Source organism: Haliotis rufescens, unplaced genomic scaffold (genome assembly GCF_023055435.1).
Source record: "Haliotis rufescens isolate VD_foot unplaced genomic scaffold, xgHalRufe1.0.p SCAF_21, whole genome shotgun sequence".
NCBI classification, from domain to species: Eukaryota; Metazoa; Mollusca; class Gastropoda; order Lepetellida; family Haliotidae; genus Haliotis; species Haliotis rufescens.
In genome coordinates this window covers 4,348,689-4,369,737 of record NW_025963902.1, presented here as the reverse complement: position 1 = coordinate 4,369,737, position 21,049 = coordinate 4,348,689, and the positions used below count along the sequence as shown (strand labels likewise).

At 44.7% G+C, this 21,049-nt stretch overlaps 1 protein-coding gene across 3 annotated transcripts; it reads right to left on the bottom strand.

The window, feature by feature from the left end:
• Window positions 1–974: 974 nt before the first annotated feature.
• LOC124133387 (chitin-binding domain protein cbd-1-like) lies at window positions 975–20,680 on the bottom strand. 3 transcript variants are annotated; one of them, XM_048401137.1, is made up of 4 exons: window positions 20,523–20,625; window positions 6,063–6,207; window positions 2,494–2,639; window positions 975–1,131 (listed from the first exon to the last, which is right to left on the bottom strand). In XM_048401137.1, exons 1-4 carry the CDS (start codon window positions 20,557–20,559, stop codon window positions 1,034–1,036), a joined length of 426 nt encoding a protein of 141 aa, XP_048257094.1. In that variant the 5' UTR covers window positions 20,560–20,625; the 3' UTR covers window positions 975–1,033. The 3 variants fall into 3 exon arrangements, with proteins under 3 accessions (XP_048257094.1, XP_046353736.2, XP_046353739.2); XM_046497780.2 differs by lacking the exon at window positions 20,523–20,625 and adding an exon at window positions 7,890–8,041; XM_046497783.2 differs by lacking the exons at window positions 975–1,131; window positions 2,494–2,639; window positions 6,063–6,207 and adding exons at window positions 12,059–12,215; window positions 13,754–13,899; window positions 17,679–17,823 and having other exon boundaries at window positions 20,523–20,680.
• Window positions 20,681–21,049: the final 369 nt, after the last annotated feature.

Below are 21,049 nucleotides of genomic sequence, written 5' to 3'. Positions count from 1 at the left end.
GATATTGCTGGAATATTGCTAAAAGCGGCGTAAAACCATACGCACTCACTCCAGGTTTGTCAACACCTTTCGCGTTATGACGTCTAAGACGTGCATTATTTCCGGCATTCCTCCCACGTCAAGCTGACATGCCGTAATATGACTGAAATACTATACAAAGCGACCTTTAGACGTTCGGAGCCTGTTAATGTGTTTTGGCCTTATTCTCACCATCCACGTGATTGTTAGTTTCGCTAAACTGGTAAATTGTTTCCGATCTGCATCTCTGCGCGCGTTCTTCAAACATTAAGATGACTGACAGGCCGTAGTACAAGTGAAATAGTGTTCACAGAGGCAGTGAATCCAACAAGAATCTACTGAAATGAATGGAGAATGTTGTAGGCAACATTTTGAGAATAGCCACAAAATGTCAAATGCGGGACGTGAATGTACTCGTCATACTATTTCAGTGACAAAGCGAGCACGGAAGCACGCCGGTCGTCACACACACACACACACACACACACACACACACACACAAACATGGAGCAACACACAACACAGCATACACGCCATTCCTAACAACACACATTCGCTGACACACACATACACATCGAATGGAGAAACACGCCGCTGCTCACAACACATACGCAAGACGTTCACCACTCACACACACACACACACACACACACACACACACACACACACACACACACACACACACACACACATACACACACACACACGCACGCACGCACACATACACACACACACACACACACAAACACATCGAATGGAGAAACACGCCGCTGCTTACAACACATACGCAAGACGGTCACCATACACACACACTACAACACATTCGCAGACACAATCACACTGCTTCTACAACTCATACGAGGTTGGCCGATTGTAATCTTGTTTCGTAGTGAGTAGGTCAGGGGACCAAAGACAACCATTTGGCTGCACACCTGGAGACCAACTTGAGAAGAGGCTAATGTCAAACGCTTTATTGACATAATCGCAAACACGGTTCGGACACTCCGAGTCAGTCTTAACCGGAAGCTACTGTCGTGAACCCTTTGGTTCCACATGGAGGCGCGACGTCGTTTGGCCAATCACAGGCCTGCAGCACCTCATTGAAGACAGTACCTGCACAAAAACAGAGGAGGTTACCGCTAGATATCATTAGTTCATCATTTTACAAAGCAACTGAGGATTTCCTATCAATGATACTAATACGCGTGTATCACCCTAAGAATGTTTTAAAGAACAGCTGGGTTGTGTCGCCGATGCTAGTGTTGACAACTAACGTCGCTTGCAGTTACCCACGGTTCGTCTCAATCCTTTCCTTATACTTCACTTTACTGGGTACAAGACGTTATGGGAGGCCAACCGGTCAAAAAATATAAAGTTGAAACAAAGGACAATGTGCGCATTAATAGTCAAATGTTACGCATAAAGAATGAATGTTACAAATAAGGTCATTGTTTGCATACAAATAATGAATGCACGAGGAATGACATAATACAGTGAGCTCTTCAGCATGCATCAAGCCGATTAAACTCGGAATGTTTTACAAATTGCAGCGCCATCTGGCTTCTTTCGTGTCAGTCTTGTCCTCTGGCAGTTTAGTGTCCTTTTTGTGCACTGATGTTCTTTAGCACACAATGTATTTTGTTTGCGAGTTGTTCATTAGTATCGTTTTGTATTTTGAATTCAATATTTGTATGAAAATAATTACCTTTATTTGTTACATTCATTCTTTGTTCGTAACATTTGACTATTATTGCATACTTTTGTCCTTTGTTTAAGCTTTGTATTTTTTGACCGAATGGCCGCCCATATGAAACACTTTTTCGATGCATTAACAGAATAGGAACCTAAGTCAAATACTTCATGTCATCTCACCCTCAGCTTAAATTTCCCCTTATCTGACAGTTATCCTTAGCTTCACCCATACCACACCCTTGTCCTCATCTTCAACATATCCCATCCTTAAATTCACCTTATCACATCCGACCCGTGAAGCTCCGGGGTTAAATAGGTCTTCAGCAACCCATGCTTGCCGTAAAAGGCGACTATGCTTGTCGTAAGAGGCGACTAACGGGATCTGGCGGTCAGGCTCGCTGACTTGGTTGATGCATGTCATCGTATCCCAATTGCGTGGATTGATGCTCATGATATCAATCACTGGATTGTCTGGTCAAGACTTGATTATTTACAGACCACCGTCATATAGCTGGAATATTGCCGAGTGCGGCGTTAAACAACAAACCAAACCAAACCTTATCACATCCGTAACCTGAGCTTCACCCTACCCTTATTTTTTCTCTCACCCCATCTTTATTTGGAGCTTCACCTCCCCCGCCCCCTCCCCAATCCTCACCTTAAAACGTTATCCCCATCGCTTTCTAATCCTTCCCAGATCTCAGCTCATAGCAGATAATCTACCCCAGCCCAGCCCAGCTCACCCGGCACCCTCGTACCCCCAACATCCACCAAGTCACTCACCTCCGGGGCAGTAGTTGTGGCCAAAGTAGGTTCCACCGTTGCAGGTGTAGTAGGTACTACAGTGGGTGTTTTGATCCGCATACTTCGAGTCTGCTCTCGTAGAGCAGTCCTTGCTCTGTGAGCAGAGGTTAGTCAGCGTGTTGGGACTGGAAACAGAAATCGATTTGTGTTTAAGGCCACACCAAATTTCCTTTGGGATTCGGAAAAATAAAGAAAAAGTATGCTATTTCTTTTAATTATTTGCGGACAACACTAACTTATTAATCAATTTGTCAATGGAATGGACGAAACTCTTTCTCAATCAGCAAAAGTGTCACTAGCCCAATGGTCACAAAATAGAACAGCTTTCTAAAAAGATAGCATAAAAGAAGCTTAGGGAGCAACCATTTGATTTTCAGAGATGTGGGCGGAATTTTTTATTCTTAAAATATGTTTAAGCCATTGTTTGACATATGCCTCACATAGTAGTAAAGAAATAATAAGCCCTTTTCTTGCAGACAATGTGTATTTAAGATCGAAAAGTGACATGAACAAGACTATGAAGAAACCCAACAGAAGTCTTGAGTCAGAGTCCCCCAGGCAGTCTGGCGTTGTATTTAAATCACTTCTGGCAGCACCTGCGATGCCTCTCATACCAAGCAGTATTGGCTTTCGCCTTTGCCTTGCATCTGTAAGTGAGACATTGAGAGGTGGGGCGGTGGTCAACAGCTGGTCCCTAACATCAAGCTACCTAGGCCTGCTCCCTGCGACAGCACAACATGGCTAGCAGCAGCCTTTGGGATGCTGGAATGTTCACCACACTGCACGGAATGGTAGGTGATCAAACCAGAAAGCAGGGCATCTGCTTTGCTGTCAAGAACTGACTGCTGAGAATGATGGAGCCTGACGGATCGGTCTATCAGAATGTACGCTCCTATCCTCTGCTCCACACAGGAGGTGAAGGACGAGTTCTGCAACCAGCTTCACACCGCCAGCAAAGGTATCACAGAACTACTGCTCTTGCTTGGCTACTTCAGTTCAAGAGTTGTGCTGACCATGAATCCTGGCCCTGCTGGTCTAGGACAATACTACCTGTGCAGCATCAATTCCTTCTACCAGACCAGCCTCAGCATAAGGTGTCCTATAGTCACCCCTGTCCAAGCACCATCTAGACCTGATGATCACAAGACGATGTAACCTCAGTAACGTGATCATGACACGTTCGTAATGACACAGTACTGACTGTGACACACTCCATTCTTTGGTCTGATGCATGATCAGAGTCATGCACCACTCCAGGCCAGATGGACAGAGTCGTGTCAACGTCAGCAAGACATCACACCTGCAGAGAATGGACTCCTTTATTGGTGCCCTGGATCATGTTCTGCTTCCAGAACGTCCAAAGGGAGACGTCAAGCAATGTTGCGACCAATTGAGAGACACTCGCCGCCACTGCACACGCAGCCCTTTATAAGAAACAGGGAAAACTCGAAGCCCACCTCTGCGAGCTGATCCCTGTCACTAAGAAGGGTGCACAGATCTGACAGCATACAAATGCTACCCCAACCCTGCAAGCTCTAAGAACAACCAGAACCAAATTTAGGTAACAGCAATAACATGCACGAACATCTACTGGCTGCAGCTCTGCGAGGCCATTCAATCATCAGCTTATCCTGGGGGCATAATTGGGCATCAAGAAAGCCATCAGTGTACTCAAAGCAAGACAGTGCCTCTGAAATCTGCAACGGGAGATTCGATCAGTGACAGATGCAAGGAGATGGGGAGATAGATTGAGTACTAATCTGAGCTCTACTACAGGGAAAATAGCGTTATTCTGCGCTGGAAGTCATTGATCGCCTTTCGGTGGTGGATTAGCTGGACGAGAAATCCTTGGTGAAGCAGCTGAGGCAAGGCCATCTTGCGGGAAAGTGCCTGGAACGGATTGGACCCCTCAAGAGGCCATCAACTGTGGACAGGTGGTCCTGCCAAAGGCACATGTATGAACTGCTGTGTCAGTTTTGGGAAGAAGGAGCGGTGCCCCAGGCAGCCTTAACGGCAAAGGGCAAAACACAAAAAGTTGAGATGCCCTCATGAGAGACATGCTTTTCGCGGACACGCGGCTCTGGCAACCCACTCAGAAACACGGCCAGACTGACGAAGAGAGTGGTAGAACAGCAAGCTTGCTCTCAGCAGACAAGAAAAGAGACCGAACGCCTTTTAATAGTGGCTACCTAAGGCGCATCTGCGGAAACAGCTGGAGGGAGTCACAAACACTGAAGTTTTCTCCTGCACCACGATCACCAGTATCTTCTCCCACAACTCCAACAGCGCCGACTTCGCTGGCTCGGCCACTTCCGTCATATGAAGGACACGATGATCCCAAAGGGCATCCTGTACGACGAGCCCACCTCGTAAGTAGAGAAAAGGAGCGTATCTTATATAAGTCAGGATTTCTGTGTCTTCCATCACTCAGCCAAGCCCAATCATGAAGAGTTCTCTCCTTAAGCTGTTGAGAAGCCATACCAGTGCTAGCAGTAACAGACACCAGTTTTCCATTTCTCCTCAATCTCTCCGTAATTTCCTTGATAAGAACCATTTTTCCTGTGCCAGCCTGGCCAATGATTAGAGTGTTGTGTCCATCTTTGATCAAATTCCATGCAAACACCTGTTCTTCAGTCAAAGCTATCATTTTGAACCCACGTGGGTTGCACATGTGTTGTTGTTTTCACGCTGACTTGACATAAGTAGGTCAGCCTATCAGGTGGCTCGCTCGATTCTGCCCGCTTTAGAAATCTATTTCCGCTCGGGGTTGGTAGCATTTTCCCAGCTAGCGAAATAAACTGTCGATATTTCGTTAGGTAAGGGACATTGATCGAATGTAGATGACTTGTACATGTGTAGAAATATGTTATCGATCAATCTACGGCCAGAAATGCGCTTGTCAATAAGCGTATAATAAAAACATCGCCTTGGATATCGAATGTAAACAAACCGGCAAGATGGCGAGTGACGCTCCTTTTCTCTACTATAGGGGGTATATATTTTTATTTACTGACCAATAACGAGTTCCTGTGCATCGGAAATAATCTTTGTCACTGATGCGTCCAATTTGGAAATGTCTTCCACATGTCCACCATAAAACCTTTTTAAAGCTTTACCGAGGCCTTGAATGCTGTAACCTTGATCAAATAACTTCTGACAAGAGCCGTATGACGCACTTTGAAATCTTGGTAGAAAGCGCATGCTCGATTGTATCTTAAAAGTTGTGAAATGTAAGCACCAAAGCCTGGAACTGTAATAATTGAACTCCTAAACTTTAAGAAACAAAAGCTGACCTTTACAGGTACATTGTTTGACCAGTACCGCCGTCAGTGACCACTGCTAAGGGACAGTGATAACAAAACTGGAGCATCGCTGGACCAGGTAAAACGATTATTTTGAAAACATCATTCTGATCGATTTTCCATGTGACGCCATGAACTTTTCGATTTGATCAAATAGAATGGATAAGCGAGGGTGCACGGAATGGTAACTCCAGATTTGATATAAAAAAATTTTTAAATATATCATTAGTGAAAATTATACTTTACTCAGCGCATTTCTTTGTTTTGTCGTCGAAGACTTCGTTGCCTTGACATTCTGTTACCGTGGCAACTCCGCCCACACAAGTGACAAAGGCACGACATCCCTTCTCAAACACCCCATCACCATTGGTTGTGCAGTCTACCGCAAAAGCTGCAACAAAGTGTGCATTAAAGATCACGGAAAACTTAATGAGACTGAATTTGTTCACCTATTCCTCAAGTACCATTCACGATGGGGATCAACCGTGATTCATAAGTATGTGTGTTTGTTTGTTTGTTTGTTTGGTGTTTAACGCCGCACTCAGCAATATTCCAGCTATATAATGGGGTTCTATAAATAATCGAGTCAGTTCCAGACAATCCAGTGATTGATACGATTACATGCCCCGACCAAGTCAGCAAGCCTGACCACCCGATCCCCCCTTACGACAAGCATGGGTTGCTGAAGATCAATTCTAACCCGGATCTTCATGGGTGTCTAGGTATGTATTCTGAGATCTGATCAGTGTGATATTCGTGACCTATGATACATGTAAGTGATCATGAATGCATGTCCTAGTTTACTGTGGGGTTCACGAACAATGAGATGGGCATCTGGCAGGGCAGATTATTCAGGGCTGCACCGAAAGAATGACGTTACTCATTTAAAGATAGACATCAAGCGATCATTCCAAACGCTGTTTATTCCACAACAAGATTTCGTTATCATCCTTGTCCGAGTTTTCGAAACATCGGTCCAGTCTGACAGTTATTACACTGATGTTGTATACAGAACAACTGTGACGTATTTGGGTCACATGATACTTTAAGTCGTCAAGCCTTTGGGTATCGCTCGATGTCATCCTCAAGTCGTTTCACTCTCCCGGACTTCAACCGAAGCTAATTCTGCCATGGTTACTCAGTAAACGTCAGCGCATTTGACAAATTGGTCCCTGCACAATCCTTACATCTTAGAAAAAGATATTCACTCTCAACATTATGATATATTCCATAACACCAGTGTACTATTATATATTCAAGTGTACCTATACATCTTTAAGTATGTTTTATTTTGTATATAAATGTAGTTAGAACCAAAGATCTTTAAATTGAATAAAGCTGTTTGTTGAATTTTTCCTCCCTAACGGTAGATACAGATAAGAGCTGACAAGGAACACCTGTTTTCACCCAAGGACGTAAATGCTACCAAGGCTTAAAAATATTCATAAAATACTGTCTTCACATAACACGTGTATTCACGAAAGGACTAACATGCAATAAAGGCTTACAATTATTCATAAAATAATGTCTTCACATAACAATTTAGCTTCACATTGTTTACTTATTCATGCAGGGGGCGGTGGGGTAGACTAGTGGTTAAAACGTTCGCTCGTCACGCCGAGGACCCGGGTTCGATTCCCAACATGGGTAAAATGTGTGAAGCCCATTTTCCGGTGTCCCCCGCCATGATATTGATGGAATATTGCTGAAAATTATATTCACTCATTGACTGGCCTGCTCACTTAGGCGTTGCAAAATGGCTTGGATCTCGGATTTAAATGATAAAAAAAGGACTGGTCAGTATACTTTATCTGACTGGGTATCCATGTTAACAGGCCTGGTATCTGAGTGGGCTGGCGCTATAAAACCAGCATTAGTCTGGACTAATACAAGCTGCCACACACAGGCACATGTACGTTGCTCTATCAGAGCAACAATTTTGAAAGCGACGTCAAAACCCTATTTCACCCAACTTCAACATTAAAAAGGCTCAACATTATAAAGACTGACATAACATAACGTAATGCCGTTACAGTTGACGGTCCATCCCTACTCATTCACTCACTCACTCACCTGCCGGGAGAAGGGCGAGGAGCAGCAGACAGATCATGGTGAACCAGACGAAGGAGAATGGCGGAATGGTGGGAAGGACACAGACACTTATCTGTTACCTAGACTTGCATTCCGTCCACACCGCCCCATGCTCCTTGTTATCGAAGGTCAGTCTGCGAAGGACGAAACTCTGCACAGCCAATTGCGACGACTTGGACGACTGGGCCGACCGTGCCCCCTCCGACGACAAACAGTTGTTGGAAAGCAGTTTATTCACTAAGATATTAAGTATATTATAAGCAACATATTTATTCAAATCGGCTAATTATAACAATGATCGCCTCGCCATTGCATGATAAGTATCTACAATACAAGATCTCGATGACATCGGTTGCAGATAAGGCATGTCAAACTATTCTTGTCTGTATGTCTGCACTCTTATCTTACGTCACTACGCTATCGTAATACTGCCGTGTCTCTGAACATGTACACACAATAGGGCTGCGCAGTGGTGCCGAAAAGTCGGGGACTTCGAAAGTCTTCGTCCTAGTTCCAAAATACGAGGTAACTCTGAGTGTCATCAGTGTTTCGTACCGCAAGGTGGCGCCACGTGATTCGGCCAGTCGCAGGTCTTAAGTTCCTGGTTCCTGGTTGAAGATAAGACCTTTCCGTGTGCGAAATACGCATCAGTCGGAAAGCGCACGTTAAATCTCCAAAGTAAGTAAGTAAGATAAGACCTGGATACAGCATGACAAAATCAGATCAGAGATAACCAGTGAATTATACCCCTCAACTTTTGATAGGGATAATCCGATATGTTATTCTATCGTAATATGCACTAATCATATGAAAATATGAGAATCAGTTTTCAATGAAAGATAAAAAAAACCTATCTTTCAAAACTGGAGTCGTATATGACTGGAATGTAGGCGCTAACAAGGAATCGGGCACTGGTGTGTCAGGCTCCTGCATGCGGAGTGAGTGAGTGGGTGAGGTTAAACACCGCTATTATTTTGTTTGTTTGTTTTAAGTTGTTTAACCCCGCACCCAGACATGTTCAGCTATATGACGGCGGTCTGTAAATAATCAAGTCTGACCCAGACAATCCACATATTGACATCATGATCCCGTTAGTCGCCTCTTACGACAAGCATAGTCGCCGTTTACAAGCATTGGTTGCTTAAAGGGGCACTGATCTAACGCAATTCCCCGGACTGGTTGTTGCCTTTGTTATTGTTTTTTCCCCGTGAGTACCCGGATGATACGCAACGCAACTGAGCGTGACCACAGACTGGGCTACCGTCTGCAAGGACAGCTAAATAAACTTGGAGGCTGGAGGCAATATTTGTTTTAAGCATTTTTGCATAAACACTGATTGGTTAACTGTGATCTATAAAGATTTCGACAAAGGGCGCATGTTAATTAATTTCTTCAGCCTAAACAAGCAGACAAAAGAACAGCGGAGCTCATCGGATGTCGTCATTTGGAAATACCCCAGATGGTTATAGTTTTATACTAAAAAAAGAATCCATGCAGTGAAAGCATTTTCGGATTTCGGCTTGCGTCGATAATACGATTACTACTCCCTTGTTGTCATCCACGTTTTCTCGTATAACCAAACACTTGTGTATTTGTCGTCATTCACTTGATGCTCAGTTAATGAATTTATTACAGGTACAATTAGTGGTAGCACCACTTAGATAACCTGACAAAGGTTCCCATTTGGCATTTATTGTGTCTGGGGTAATTATTCAATCTAAATCCAGGGTTGAAGTGAGGTGAAATGTGTGTTATGTAATATGCACGTGACAGCCCAGCAAGAGATGAATGATCAGTTGATTTATTTTTTTGTAAATCAACGGAACGTTCCTAGTCATCAAAGGATTAACAGAAAATACGTTGATTGATTAATCACTGTTATCTTGCACAGTGGATATGTCAAGAGTGAGTGTTTACATGTCTAGGTTTACTAAAACAAAGGGAATACACTCATACCATGGCGTGAAGTGCCGATGTAAAAACAACATACTTTGTTCAAAGGGTTAACTTATAATACGTTGATTGATTGATCATTGTTATCTATCACTCAATGGATTTTTTAGGAACCGTGAACGTTATGAAAATAGTTGTCACGTGGGCTTTCTCAGCCGACCACCTATGTAAAACACCTGAAACAATCCAAGTGATCAGTTGAGAAACGAACACGGGTTATAATATCCCGAAACGATATATATCTTTTAAAATATTTGATTGTTACTGAGACACGTGACATCGAATAAGTTTCTTTGTACATCTGCAGACGAGTGGGATATTGTTCCTTTGTGTGGATATTCACGGATGCATTCCTCGAACAAGGAAGCTGCCTAAAGTTTATACACATAAATTTGGTAGGTTGTAATTATGATATTTGCATTTTGTTTTCCTTCATTTGAACCGATTCGTTCTTGTTTCTCTACGTTTTGGTTGGGAAATTCTTCAATGCGCGATAGACGTTGTTTTCACAGGTCTTTTCCTTTGTAAGCGTGTATATATTACCGTCAATTTGTAAAATGTGATTCTCTCAGGCAATTTATAAAATGTGTAAATATTTCAGTCATTTTGACTAAAAAATCTGTCCAGATTGATTAAGACGATCAAAAGGGCCTACAAACATCACAACAGATTATTATGTAGAATTAGAAGCCAAACAACATAGAAATGTACTTTTCTCAACGTAACATTTTCAGTCTCTTGGTGATGACGTTAAACATCAAAATGTTTGGAATTCGTTATCATAATAATACAGATGGAAATGTTTTCAGTCGCTTTGTAAAATAACTGAATATTTAGACGTTTAATAAATTTGTTACACATTTGACAGTAAAAAAAAATACACACATTTTAAAATAAAAGCAATGCTCAGGTGAAATATTTACTTTGTGTTGCAAGTCAAAATAGTGTAAACGAAAATCGCAAAATTACCAAGCAAGTGACTTATCAAAACTTCGTCACCATTACCGATGCTACCCACAAAGATACCTACATTTCCTTATTATCTCGAAAACTGTATTTAATTTTGTTGATCAATGTGACCATACGCCCTTATTACTACCCATAAAAGCGACTAATGCGCTTACGAATGGCGCAGCAGAGGTCGCGAACTAGTATAGATTTCTGCTATACATCCGGGCACTCACTGGGAAAAAACAATAACAAAGGCAACAACCAGCCCCGGGGAATTGCGTTAGATCAGTGCCCCTTTAAGACCTTTTCTACCCCGGATGAAGTAAACTTACATTTTAGATGTCCATTATATTCCACTCAATTCCACAGCAGCCATTACTGGTGAATACAGAAATTGGGAATCAAATACAAAACATGGAATGATATTCGAAATGGTTTCATATTAAAACGGAATAAGATTTGATTACATCATTCTGCAGGATAGATAGGAAGATGTGCAATCATCCTGGTCATACTGGGATCACCTTATCCTACATTTTGTCAGTCCTGGCATGAAGGTTCGGGGTGCAGTCTGCCCGTCTATCCCTAGATGGCGCTACTAGCTGTCAGTGAAACTATGTATGCAATGACTGCTTCGTTGTTTTGCTGATATTGATGATGCTGATGATGATGGACATCAACTGAATTATTGCTGATGGTGACAGCAGTGTTAACATATGAACAATGTTAGTAAACCAATGCTTGCCACAACAGGCGACCATGCTTGTGACTAACAGGATCGGGTGGCCAGGCTCGCTGACTTGGTTGATGCATGTCATCGTATTCCAATTGCGTGGATCGATGCTCATGATGCCAATCACTGGTTAGTCTGGTCCAGACTCGATTATTTACAGAACGCTGGCATATAGCTCCAATATTGATGAGTGGGGCGTTAAACAACAAACACAGAAACTAGCCCAGCCGATAATGTCTTGACGTTCGCAATGATGTTAACAGTTGGTGCCAGCAGTGTATCGATTTTCTCTCGTTTCTAAATAGAATTTTATGTATGATTGGTTTGGTTTGTTGTTTTACGCCGCACACGGCAAACACACACACACACACCACAACACATTCGCAGACACAATCACACTGCTTCTACAACTCATACGAGTTTGGCCGACTGTAATCTTGTTTCGGAGTGAGTAGGTCAGGGGACCAAAGACAACCATTTGGCTGCACACCTGGTGACCAACTTGAGAAGAGGCTAATGTCTAACGCTTTATTGACATAATCGCACACATGGCTCGGACTCTCCTAGTCAGTCTTAACCGGAAGCTACTGTAGCGATCCCTTTGGTTCCACATGGGGGCGGGACGTCGTTTGGCCAATCACAGGACTGCAGCACCTCATTGAAGATAGTACCTGCACAAAAACAGGGGAGGTTACCGCTAGTTATCATTAGTTCGTCATTTTACAAAGCAACTGCGGATTTTCTGTCAATGATAATAATACACGTGTATCACCCTAAGAATGTTTTAAAGAACAGCTGGGTTGTGTCGCCGATGCTAGTGTTGACAACTCACGTCGCCTGCAGGTACCCACGGGTCGTCTCAATCCTTTCCTTATACTTAACTTTACTGGGTACAAGACGTGAAGTTATGGGGGGGCCAACCGGTCAAAAATAAAAAGTTGAAATAAAGGACAATATGCGCATTAATAGTCAAATGTTACGAATAAAGAGTGAATGTTACAAATAAGGTCATTGTTTACATACAAATAATGATTGCACGAGGAATGACGTAATACAGTAAGCACTTGAGCATGCACCATGTACACGGCGGAACAAGCCGATTAAACTCGGAATGTTTTATAAATTGCAGCGCCATCTGCCGTTCTTTAGTGTCAGCGTTGTTCTCTGTCAGTTTTGTGTCCTTTTTGTGCACTGATGTTCTTTGGCACACATTGTTCTTTCTTTACACATGACGTCTTTGTTTGCGAGTTGTTCATTGGTATCGTATTGTAGTTTGAGTTCAATATTTGTAGGGCGGTCGGGTAGCCTAGTGGTTAAAGCGTTCGCTCCTCACGCCGAAGACCCGGGTTCGATTCCCGACATGGGTACAATGTGTGAAGCCCATTTCTGGTGTCCCCCGCCGTGATATTGCTGGAATATTGCTAAAAGCGGCGTAAAACCATACTCACTCACTCACTCAATATTTGTATGTAAATAATGACCTTTATTTGTATTGGTTGATGCATGTCATCGATCCCAATTGCGTGAATCGATGTTCATGATATTAATCACTGGATTGTCTGGTCCACATTCGATTATTTACAGACCGCCGTCAAAAAGCTAGAATATTGCTGAGTGCGGCGTTAAACAACAAACCAAACCCCAAAAAACTTTATTTGTAACATTCATTCTTTGTTCGTAACATGTGACTATTATTGCATACTTTCATCATTTATTTAAACACATCCCATCCTTAAATTCACCTTATTACACCCGTATCCTGACCTTCACCCTACCCCTTAAATTTCGCTGTGCAGAGTTGCGTCTCTTGGGCACGCCAGAAACCTATGATTGTGGGTTCGAACCCCCCCCCCCCCCCCCCCCCCCCCCCACCCCCCCCACCCCTCCCCGTGCTCGTGGGTTTCACAGAACTCACTTTTCACTCAACTTCACCCTACTCCTTATTTTCCCTCTCACCCCATCTATATTTGTAGCTGCAGCCCGCCCCACCCACCCCCACCCCTTAATTCAGTACCAATTCCCAAATCCAAATCGACTGACCACTTTCTCCCTTATCCAAAACGTTATCATCATCGCTTTCTAATCCTTCCCAGATCTCAGCTTACAGCATATAATTTGCCCCAGCCCAGCCCAGCCCAGCCCAGCCCAGCCCAGCCCAGCCCAGCTCACCCAACATCCTCGTACCCACAACATCCACCAAGTCACTCACCTCCGGGGCAGTAGTTGTGGCCAAAGTAGGTTCCTCCGTGGCAGGTGAAGTAGGTACTACAGTGGGTGTTTTGATCCGCATACTTCGCGTCTGCTCGTGTAGAGCAGTCCTTGCTCTGTGAGCAGAGGTTACTCAGCGTGTTGGGACTGGAAACAGAAATCGATTTGTATTTAAGGCCACACCAAATTTCCTTTAGGATTCAGGAAAACAAAGAAATAATATGCAATACCTTTAATTATTTGCCGACAAAACTAACTTAAAAATTGATTTCTCAACGGTATGGAAGAAACTCTCCCTCAAGCACTTGCTACAAGCCTAATGGACACAAAATAGTACAGCTTTCTAAAAATATAGCTTAAAAGAAGCTTAGGGATCAACCATTTGATTTTCAGGGGTTTTGGCGGGGTGTATATAAGATCGAAAAGTGACATTTTACATCACAACTGCTGCAACTGTTAAACTGTGACATGAACAAGACTATGAAGAAACCCCACAGAAGTCTTGAGTCAGAGTCCCCGAGGAGGTCTGGCATTGCATTTAATTTAACACTTGCGATGCCTCTCATACCAAGCAGTATTGGCGTTCTCTTTTACATTGAGAGGTTGGGGTGTGGTCAACAGCTGGTCCCTCACATCAAGCTACCCAGGTGGGGGTGTGGTCAACAGCTGGTCCCTCACATCAAGCTACCCAGGTGGGGGTGTGGTCAACAGCTGGTCCCTCACATCAAGCTACCCAGGTGGGGTTGTGGTCAACAGCTGGTCCCTCACATCAAGCTACCCAGGTGGGGGTGTGGTCAACAGCTGGTCCCTCACATCAAGCTACCCAGGTGGGGTTGTGGTCAACAGCTGGTCCCTCACATCAAGCTACCCAGGTGGGGGTGTGGTCAACAGCTGGTCCCTCACATCAAGCTACCCAGGTGGGGGTGTGGTCAACAGCTGGTCCCTCACATCAAGCTACCCAGGTGGAGGTGTGGTCAAAAGCTGGTCCCTCACATCAAGCTACTCAGGTGGGGGTGTGGTCAACAGCTGGTCCCTTACATCAAGCTACCCAGGTGGGGGTGTGCTCAACAGCTGGTCCCTCACATCAAGCTTCCCAGGTGGGGGTGTGCTCAACAGCTGGTCCCTCACATCAAGCTACCCAGGTGGGGGTGTGCTCAACAGCTGGTCCCTCACATCAAGCTACCTAGGCCTGCTCCCTGAAGAGAAACCTCCAGCGTCGCCCCACTGCGACAGCACAACATGGCTAGCAGCAGCCCAATTGGCTTGACTGGCTCAGAACATGGAGCCATGGGCTCGTTGCAACAGTGGGAAGGATAATTGTATCTCACTGGACCGCCTGCCTCAGTCCCACAACAGTCTGCCTGTTGTACTGGATGCGTGGGGCTCAGGGCTCTGATCAGCCTGGCCCACTGACTGTAAACCTTGCACCAGATAAGACAACAAAGAAAAGAAGAAAGAAACTTCAGAAGTCAGTTCTGAAGTTGGGATGATGGAATGTTCACCTCGCTGCGCGGAACTGACTGCTCAGAATGATGGAGCCTGACGGATCGGTCTATCAGAATGTACGCTCCTGTCCTCTGCTCCACACAGGAGGTGAAGGACGAGTTCTGCAACCAGCTCCAGACCGCCATCAAAGGTATCACAGAAATGCTGCTCTTGCTTGGCTTCTTCAGTTCAAGAGTTGTGCTGACCCTGCTGGTCTGGGACAATACAGAATTTGATGAGCTGTGCATACACCTCTACCTGTGCAGCATCAATTCCTTCTTCCAGACAAGCCTCAGCATAAGGTGTCCTTGAGTCACCCCTGTCCAAGCACCATCTAGACCTGATGATCACAAGACGATGTAACCTCAGTAACGTGATCATGACACGTTCGTACCACAGTGCTGACTGAGACACAGTCCATTCTTTGGTCTGATGCATGATCAGACTCATGCACACTCCAGGCCAGATGGACAGAGTCGTGTCAACGTCAGCAAGACATCACACCTGCAGAGAATGGACTCCTTTATTGGTGCCCTAGATCATGTTCTGCTTCCAGAACGTCAAAAGGGAGCAATGTTGCGAACAATTGAGAGACATTCGTCGCCACTGCACACGCAGCCCTTTATAAGAAACAAGGAAAACTCGAAGCCCACTGATCCCTGTCACTGAGAAGGATGCACAGATCTGACAGCACACAAATGCTACCCCAACCCTGCAAGCTCTAAGAACAACCAGAACCAAATTCAGGTAACAGCAATAACATGCACGAACTTCTACTGGCTGCAGCTCTGCGAGGCCATTAAATCATCAGCTTATCCTTGGGGCATACTTGGGCATCAAGAAAGCCATCAGTGTATTCAAAGCCTAAAAATCTGCCCCTGAAATCTGCAACGGGTGAATCGATCAGTGACAGATGCAAGCAGATGGGGAGATAGGTTGAGCACTAATCTGAGCTCTACTACAGGGAAAATAGCGTTATATGTGCTGGAAGTCACTGATCGCCTTTCGGTGGTCGATGAGCTGGACAAGAAGCTGAGGCAAGGCCATCAAGAGGCTGTCTGGCAGGAAAGTGCCTGGAGCGGATTGAACCCCTCAAGGGGCCATCAACTGCGGACAGGTGGTCCTGCTAAGGCACCTGTATGAACTTCCATGTCAGTGTTTGGAAGAAGGAGCGGTGCCCCAGGCAGCCTTAAGGGCAATACACAAAGTGGGAGAAGCCCTCATCAGAGACATGCATCTTGCAGACACGTGGCTCTGGCAACCCACTCAGAGACACAGCTGCAAAACGTCATGGACCGATTATCAGGGGCAGGTCAGGACGTCAGCTTGACCATCAGCTTGAAGAAGACAAACGTCTACGAGCTGGAGCTGGTGAAACAGTTCATCTACCTCAGCCTTACCATCACAAAAACTCTGCCCTTGGAAACCTGTCCGGAGATCAACAGGCGGATCGGCTGAGCGTCAGATTTCCCTCGCCAGACTGATGAAGAGAATGGTAGAACAGCAAGATGACAACCCACTCCAAGCTTGCTCTCAGCAGACAAGAAAAGAGACTGAACGCCTTCAATAGTGGTAACATAAGGCGCATCCTCGGAATCAGCTGGAATGAGTCACAAACACTGAAGTTTTCTCCTGCACCACGATCACCAGTATCTTCTCCCACAGCTCCAACAGCGCCGACTTCGCTGGCTCGGCCACTTCCGTCGTATGAAGGACGCGATGATCCCGAAGGGCCTCCTGTACGACGAGCTCACCTCGGCAAAAAGGCACCTGGGCGTCTCCACCTACGCTTAAAAAGACGTCTGCCAGCGGGCACTAGATGCTGAAAGGTGGGAGGAACTCGCCGACCACAGACGATGGAGGCAGGACCTCAGCGGAGACCAAGAAAAACGGACTCGGCGGAAGAACAGGCGGAGTACAAGTCCAGGAGATTCCATCTACAGCTACAGCTACAGGGCTTTCCTTTCCGAGTAAGCCTGTAAAGTCATAACAGGCACTGCTCTACAAGTGTCAATTATCTTGCAAAAGGTCGGATCATCCTTAACAGAAGTCTATATTACAAAGTGCCCAAAGAATACAGTTCGTTTTTAGGTTAAATAAATATAGCGACAAAACCCTTTCCATATCCAATAGAAATCTCTGCATTAAGCAGAGTCGATAGTACGATTCCCACTATATCATAAACATGTGTTAATCAATCACTATGAGATAGTGATGATACCAGATGTTCGCGAAAAGATGAGCGTATCCGGCCCCACCGGCGGCACCCGTCACAAACACATGCAAAGGCAAATCAAATGTTCACCTGAAAAAACACTGGAACATATCGTACAAGTCAAAATAGGGACTTGCATCGGATCAAGAGATCGGATAAGCGAGGGTGATATAGATCTGATAAAAAATCCAAATTAAAAATGTCATTAGTGAAAATTATACTTTACTCAGCGCATGTCTTTGTTATGTCGTCGAAGACTTCGTTGCCTTGACATTCTGTTACCGTGGCAACTCCGCCGACACAAGTGACAAAGGCACGACATCCCTTCTCAAACACCCCATTACCACTAGTGGTGCAGTCTATCGCAAAAGCTGCAACAAAGTGTGCATTAAAGATCACGGAAAACTTAATGAGACTGAATTTGTTCACCTATTCCTCAAGTACCATTCACGATGGGGATAAACCGTGATTCATAAGTATGTTTGTTTGTTTGTTTGTTTGTTGACCGCCTCCGTGGCCTAATGGTAGAGCGTCCGCCCGGAGAGCGGAAGGTCCTGGGTTCGATCCCCGGCCGCGTCATACTGAAAGACGTTTATTGATGGTACTTGTTGTTACCCTGTCTGGCGTTCGGCATTAAGGGGTTCAAACAAGGACTGGTCGACTCGGAGTCAGTATACTGTGTCTGAGTGGGGTTTTAATGTTAAACTGCGGCATGGTATCTTAGTGGGCTAGCACTATAAATCGGCATCAATCCGGACTAGTACAAGCAGCCACACACACACACACACACACACACACACACACACACACACACGTGCATGCACGTCGCTACATAAGTGCAATAATCTTGGACGCGACGTTAAACCCCATTTCACCTCACCTCACCTTGTTTGTTTGATGTTTAACGCCGCACTCAGCAGTATTCCAGCTATATAATGGGGTTCTATAAATAATCGAGTCCAGTGATTGATTCGATGACATGCCCCAACCAATTCAGCAAGCCTGACCACCCGATCCCCTCTTACGACAAGCATGGGCTGCTGAAGATCAATTCTAACCCGGATCTTCACGGGTGTCATAAGTATGTATTCTGATATCCGATCAGTGTGATAATCGTGACATATAATAAGTGAATGCATGTCCTAGTTTACTGTGGGGCTCACAAATAATGAGATGGGCATCTGTCAGGGCAGATTATTCAGGGGTGCACCGAAAAAATGACGTTACTCATTTAAAGGTTGACATCAAGCGATCATTCCAAACGCTGTTTTTCCACAACGAAATTTCGTTATCATGCTTGTCTGAGTTTTCGAAACATCGGTCTAGTCTGACAGTTATTACACTGATGTTGTATACAGAACAACTGGAACGTATTTGGGTCACATGCTACTATAAGTCGTCAAGCCTTTGGGTATCGCTCGATGTCTTCCTTTAGTCGTTTCAATCTCCCGAACTTCAACCGAAGCTAATTCTGCCATGGTTACTCAGTAAACGTCAGCGCTTTTGACAAATTGGTCCCTGCACAATCCTTAAGCCCACGTTACACTTTCAAAAACTTTGATAAAAAACTTAGTGAAAGTCCATTTTGACCAAGGTTTTGATAGTGTTACATACCGTCAAAAACTGTGACAAAGTTTTTGACGGGACTTTGATGGAATAGAAACCGATACTATTTCTCGTCAAACTTTGATCAAAGTTTGATGACGTTGATTAAATTTAGCCAATCAGACTGCAAGGAACATTTACCCCCTTTTCAGCCGGAAGTGCAAGAGTGCAAGAGTCAAGTCAAAATGAGTCAACTATTTTGGACTGACGAGATGTTGGAAGAATTAATTGATTTGTTTTCAACAACGAGCAGCCATTCTCGGGACCAAAAATGACTTTACCTACCCCGACGCCGCCTTCTCAACATGGCAATACACAAAATACACATAACAACAGCAAACAATTCTTCGTCAGTAGCATCCCCCTTGGCAAGATAATTCCCACCAAAACTTTGACAGCCTATCAAAAACTTTGATTAGAGGAAACCGTCCATCTTGGACCAAGTTTTGGATCAAAGTTTTTGATAGTGTAACGGGGGCTTTTTTTATTGAGAAGAAAATATTCACTCTCAAGATTTATTATATATTCCAAAACACCCGTGTACATATTCATCTTAAAGTATGTTTTATTCTGCATATGAATGTAGTTGGGGCCAAAGATCTTTAAACTGAATAAAACTGTTTGTTGAAAAGAGCTGACAAGGAACACCTGTTTTCACCCCATGACTTAAATGCAACAATGTCTGCACATAACAATTTAGCTTCACATTGTTTACTTATTTGTGCCGGGGGTGGTGGGGTAGCCTAGTGGTTAAAACGTTGGCTCGTCACGCCGAGGACCCGGGTTCGATTCCAAACTTGGGTCAAATGTGTGAAGCCCATTTCCCGGTATCCCCCGCCGTGATATTGATGGAATATTGCTGAAAGCGGCGTAAAACCATACTCACTCACTCACTGACCTGCTCAGTTAGGCGTTGCAAAATGGCTTGGATCTCGGATTTAAAGGGATAAAACAAGGACTGGTCAGTATACTTTATCTGACTGGGTATCCATGTTAACCTGCGGCCTGGAATCTGAGTGGGCTGGCGCTTTAAAACCAGCATTAGTCTGGACTAATACAAGCAGCCACACACAGGCGAACCGTGAAGATTCGGGTTAGAATAGGCCTTCAGAAACCCCTGCTTGTCGTAAAAGGTGACAATGCTTGTCGTAAGAGGCGACTAACGGGATCGGGTGGTCAGGCTCGCTGATGCTCATGCTATTAATCAGTGGATTGTCTGGGCCAGACTCGATTATTTACAGACCGCTGACATGAAGCTGGAATATTGCTGAGTGCGGTGTTAAACAACCTACCAACCAACCATCCAACACACAGGCACGTGCACGTTGCTATATAACTGAAACAATTTAGAAAGTGACGTCAAACCCCCATTTCACCCAATTTCAACATTATAAAGACTGACGTAACACAACGTAATGACGTTACAGTTGACGTTCCATCCCCACTCACTCACTCACTCACTCACCTGCCGGGAGGAGGGCGAGAAGCACCAGACAGATCATGGTGAACCAGACGAAGGGGAATGGCGGAATGATGGGAAGGACACAGACACTTATCTGTTACCTAGACTTGCATTCCGTTCACACCGCCCCATGCTCCTTGTTATCGAAGGTCAGTCTGACTCCGGACGTTGATTAGGTGAAGAATCGCATGCCCCATGCGCCACGATAACTCCAAGCGCCATTGTCACATCTATCCCAAAAATAGAACACGCCTGACGACATATGAACGGCCATGTGACATCAGTAAGTAATTCAAAACGAGGCTGCTGTTACCGCCAATCGTGTGGGCTCGTTATATCCGTTTTGAAGGGGACAAGGGTTGGGGCAGTTGGCAGATCCAGCGCGTTTGGCGACTTTGAATGTATGGTTACTTATGGTAAATCTATCGGTTCCCAGCAACCTATGCTTGTCGTAAGAGGTGACTAAATGGGTCGGGTGTTCAGGCTGGGTCATTTCGTGCGTGGATGCCTATGATGTCAATCACAAGATT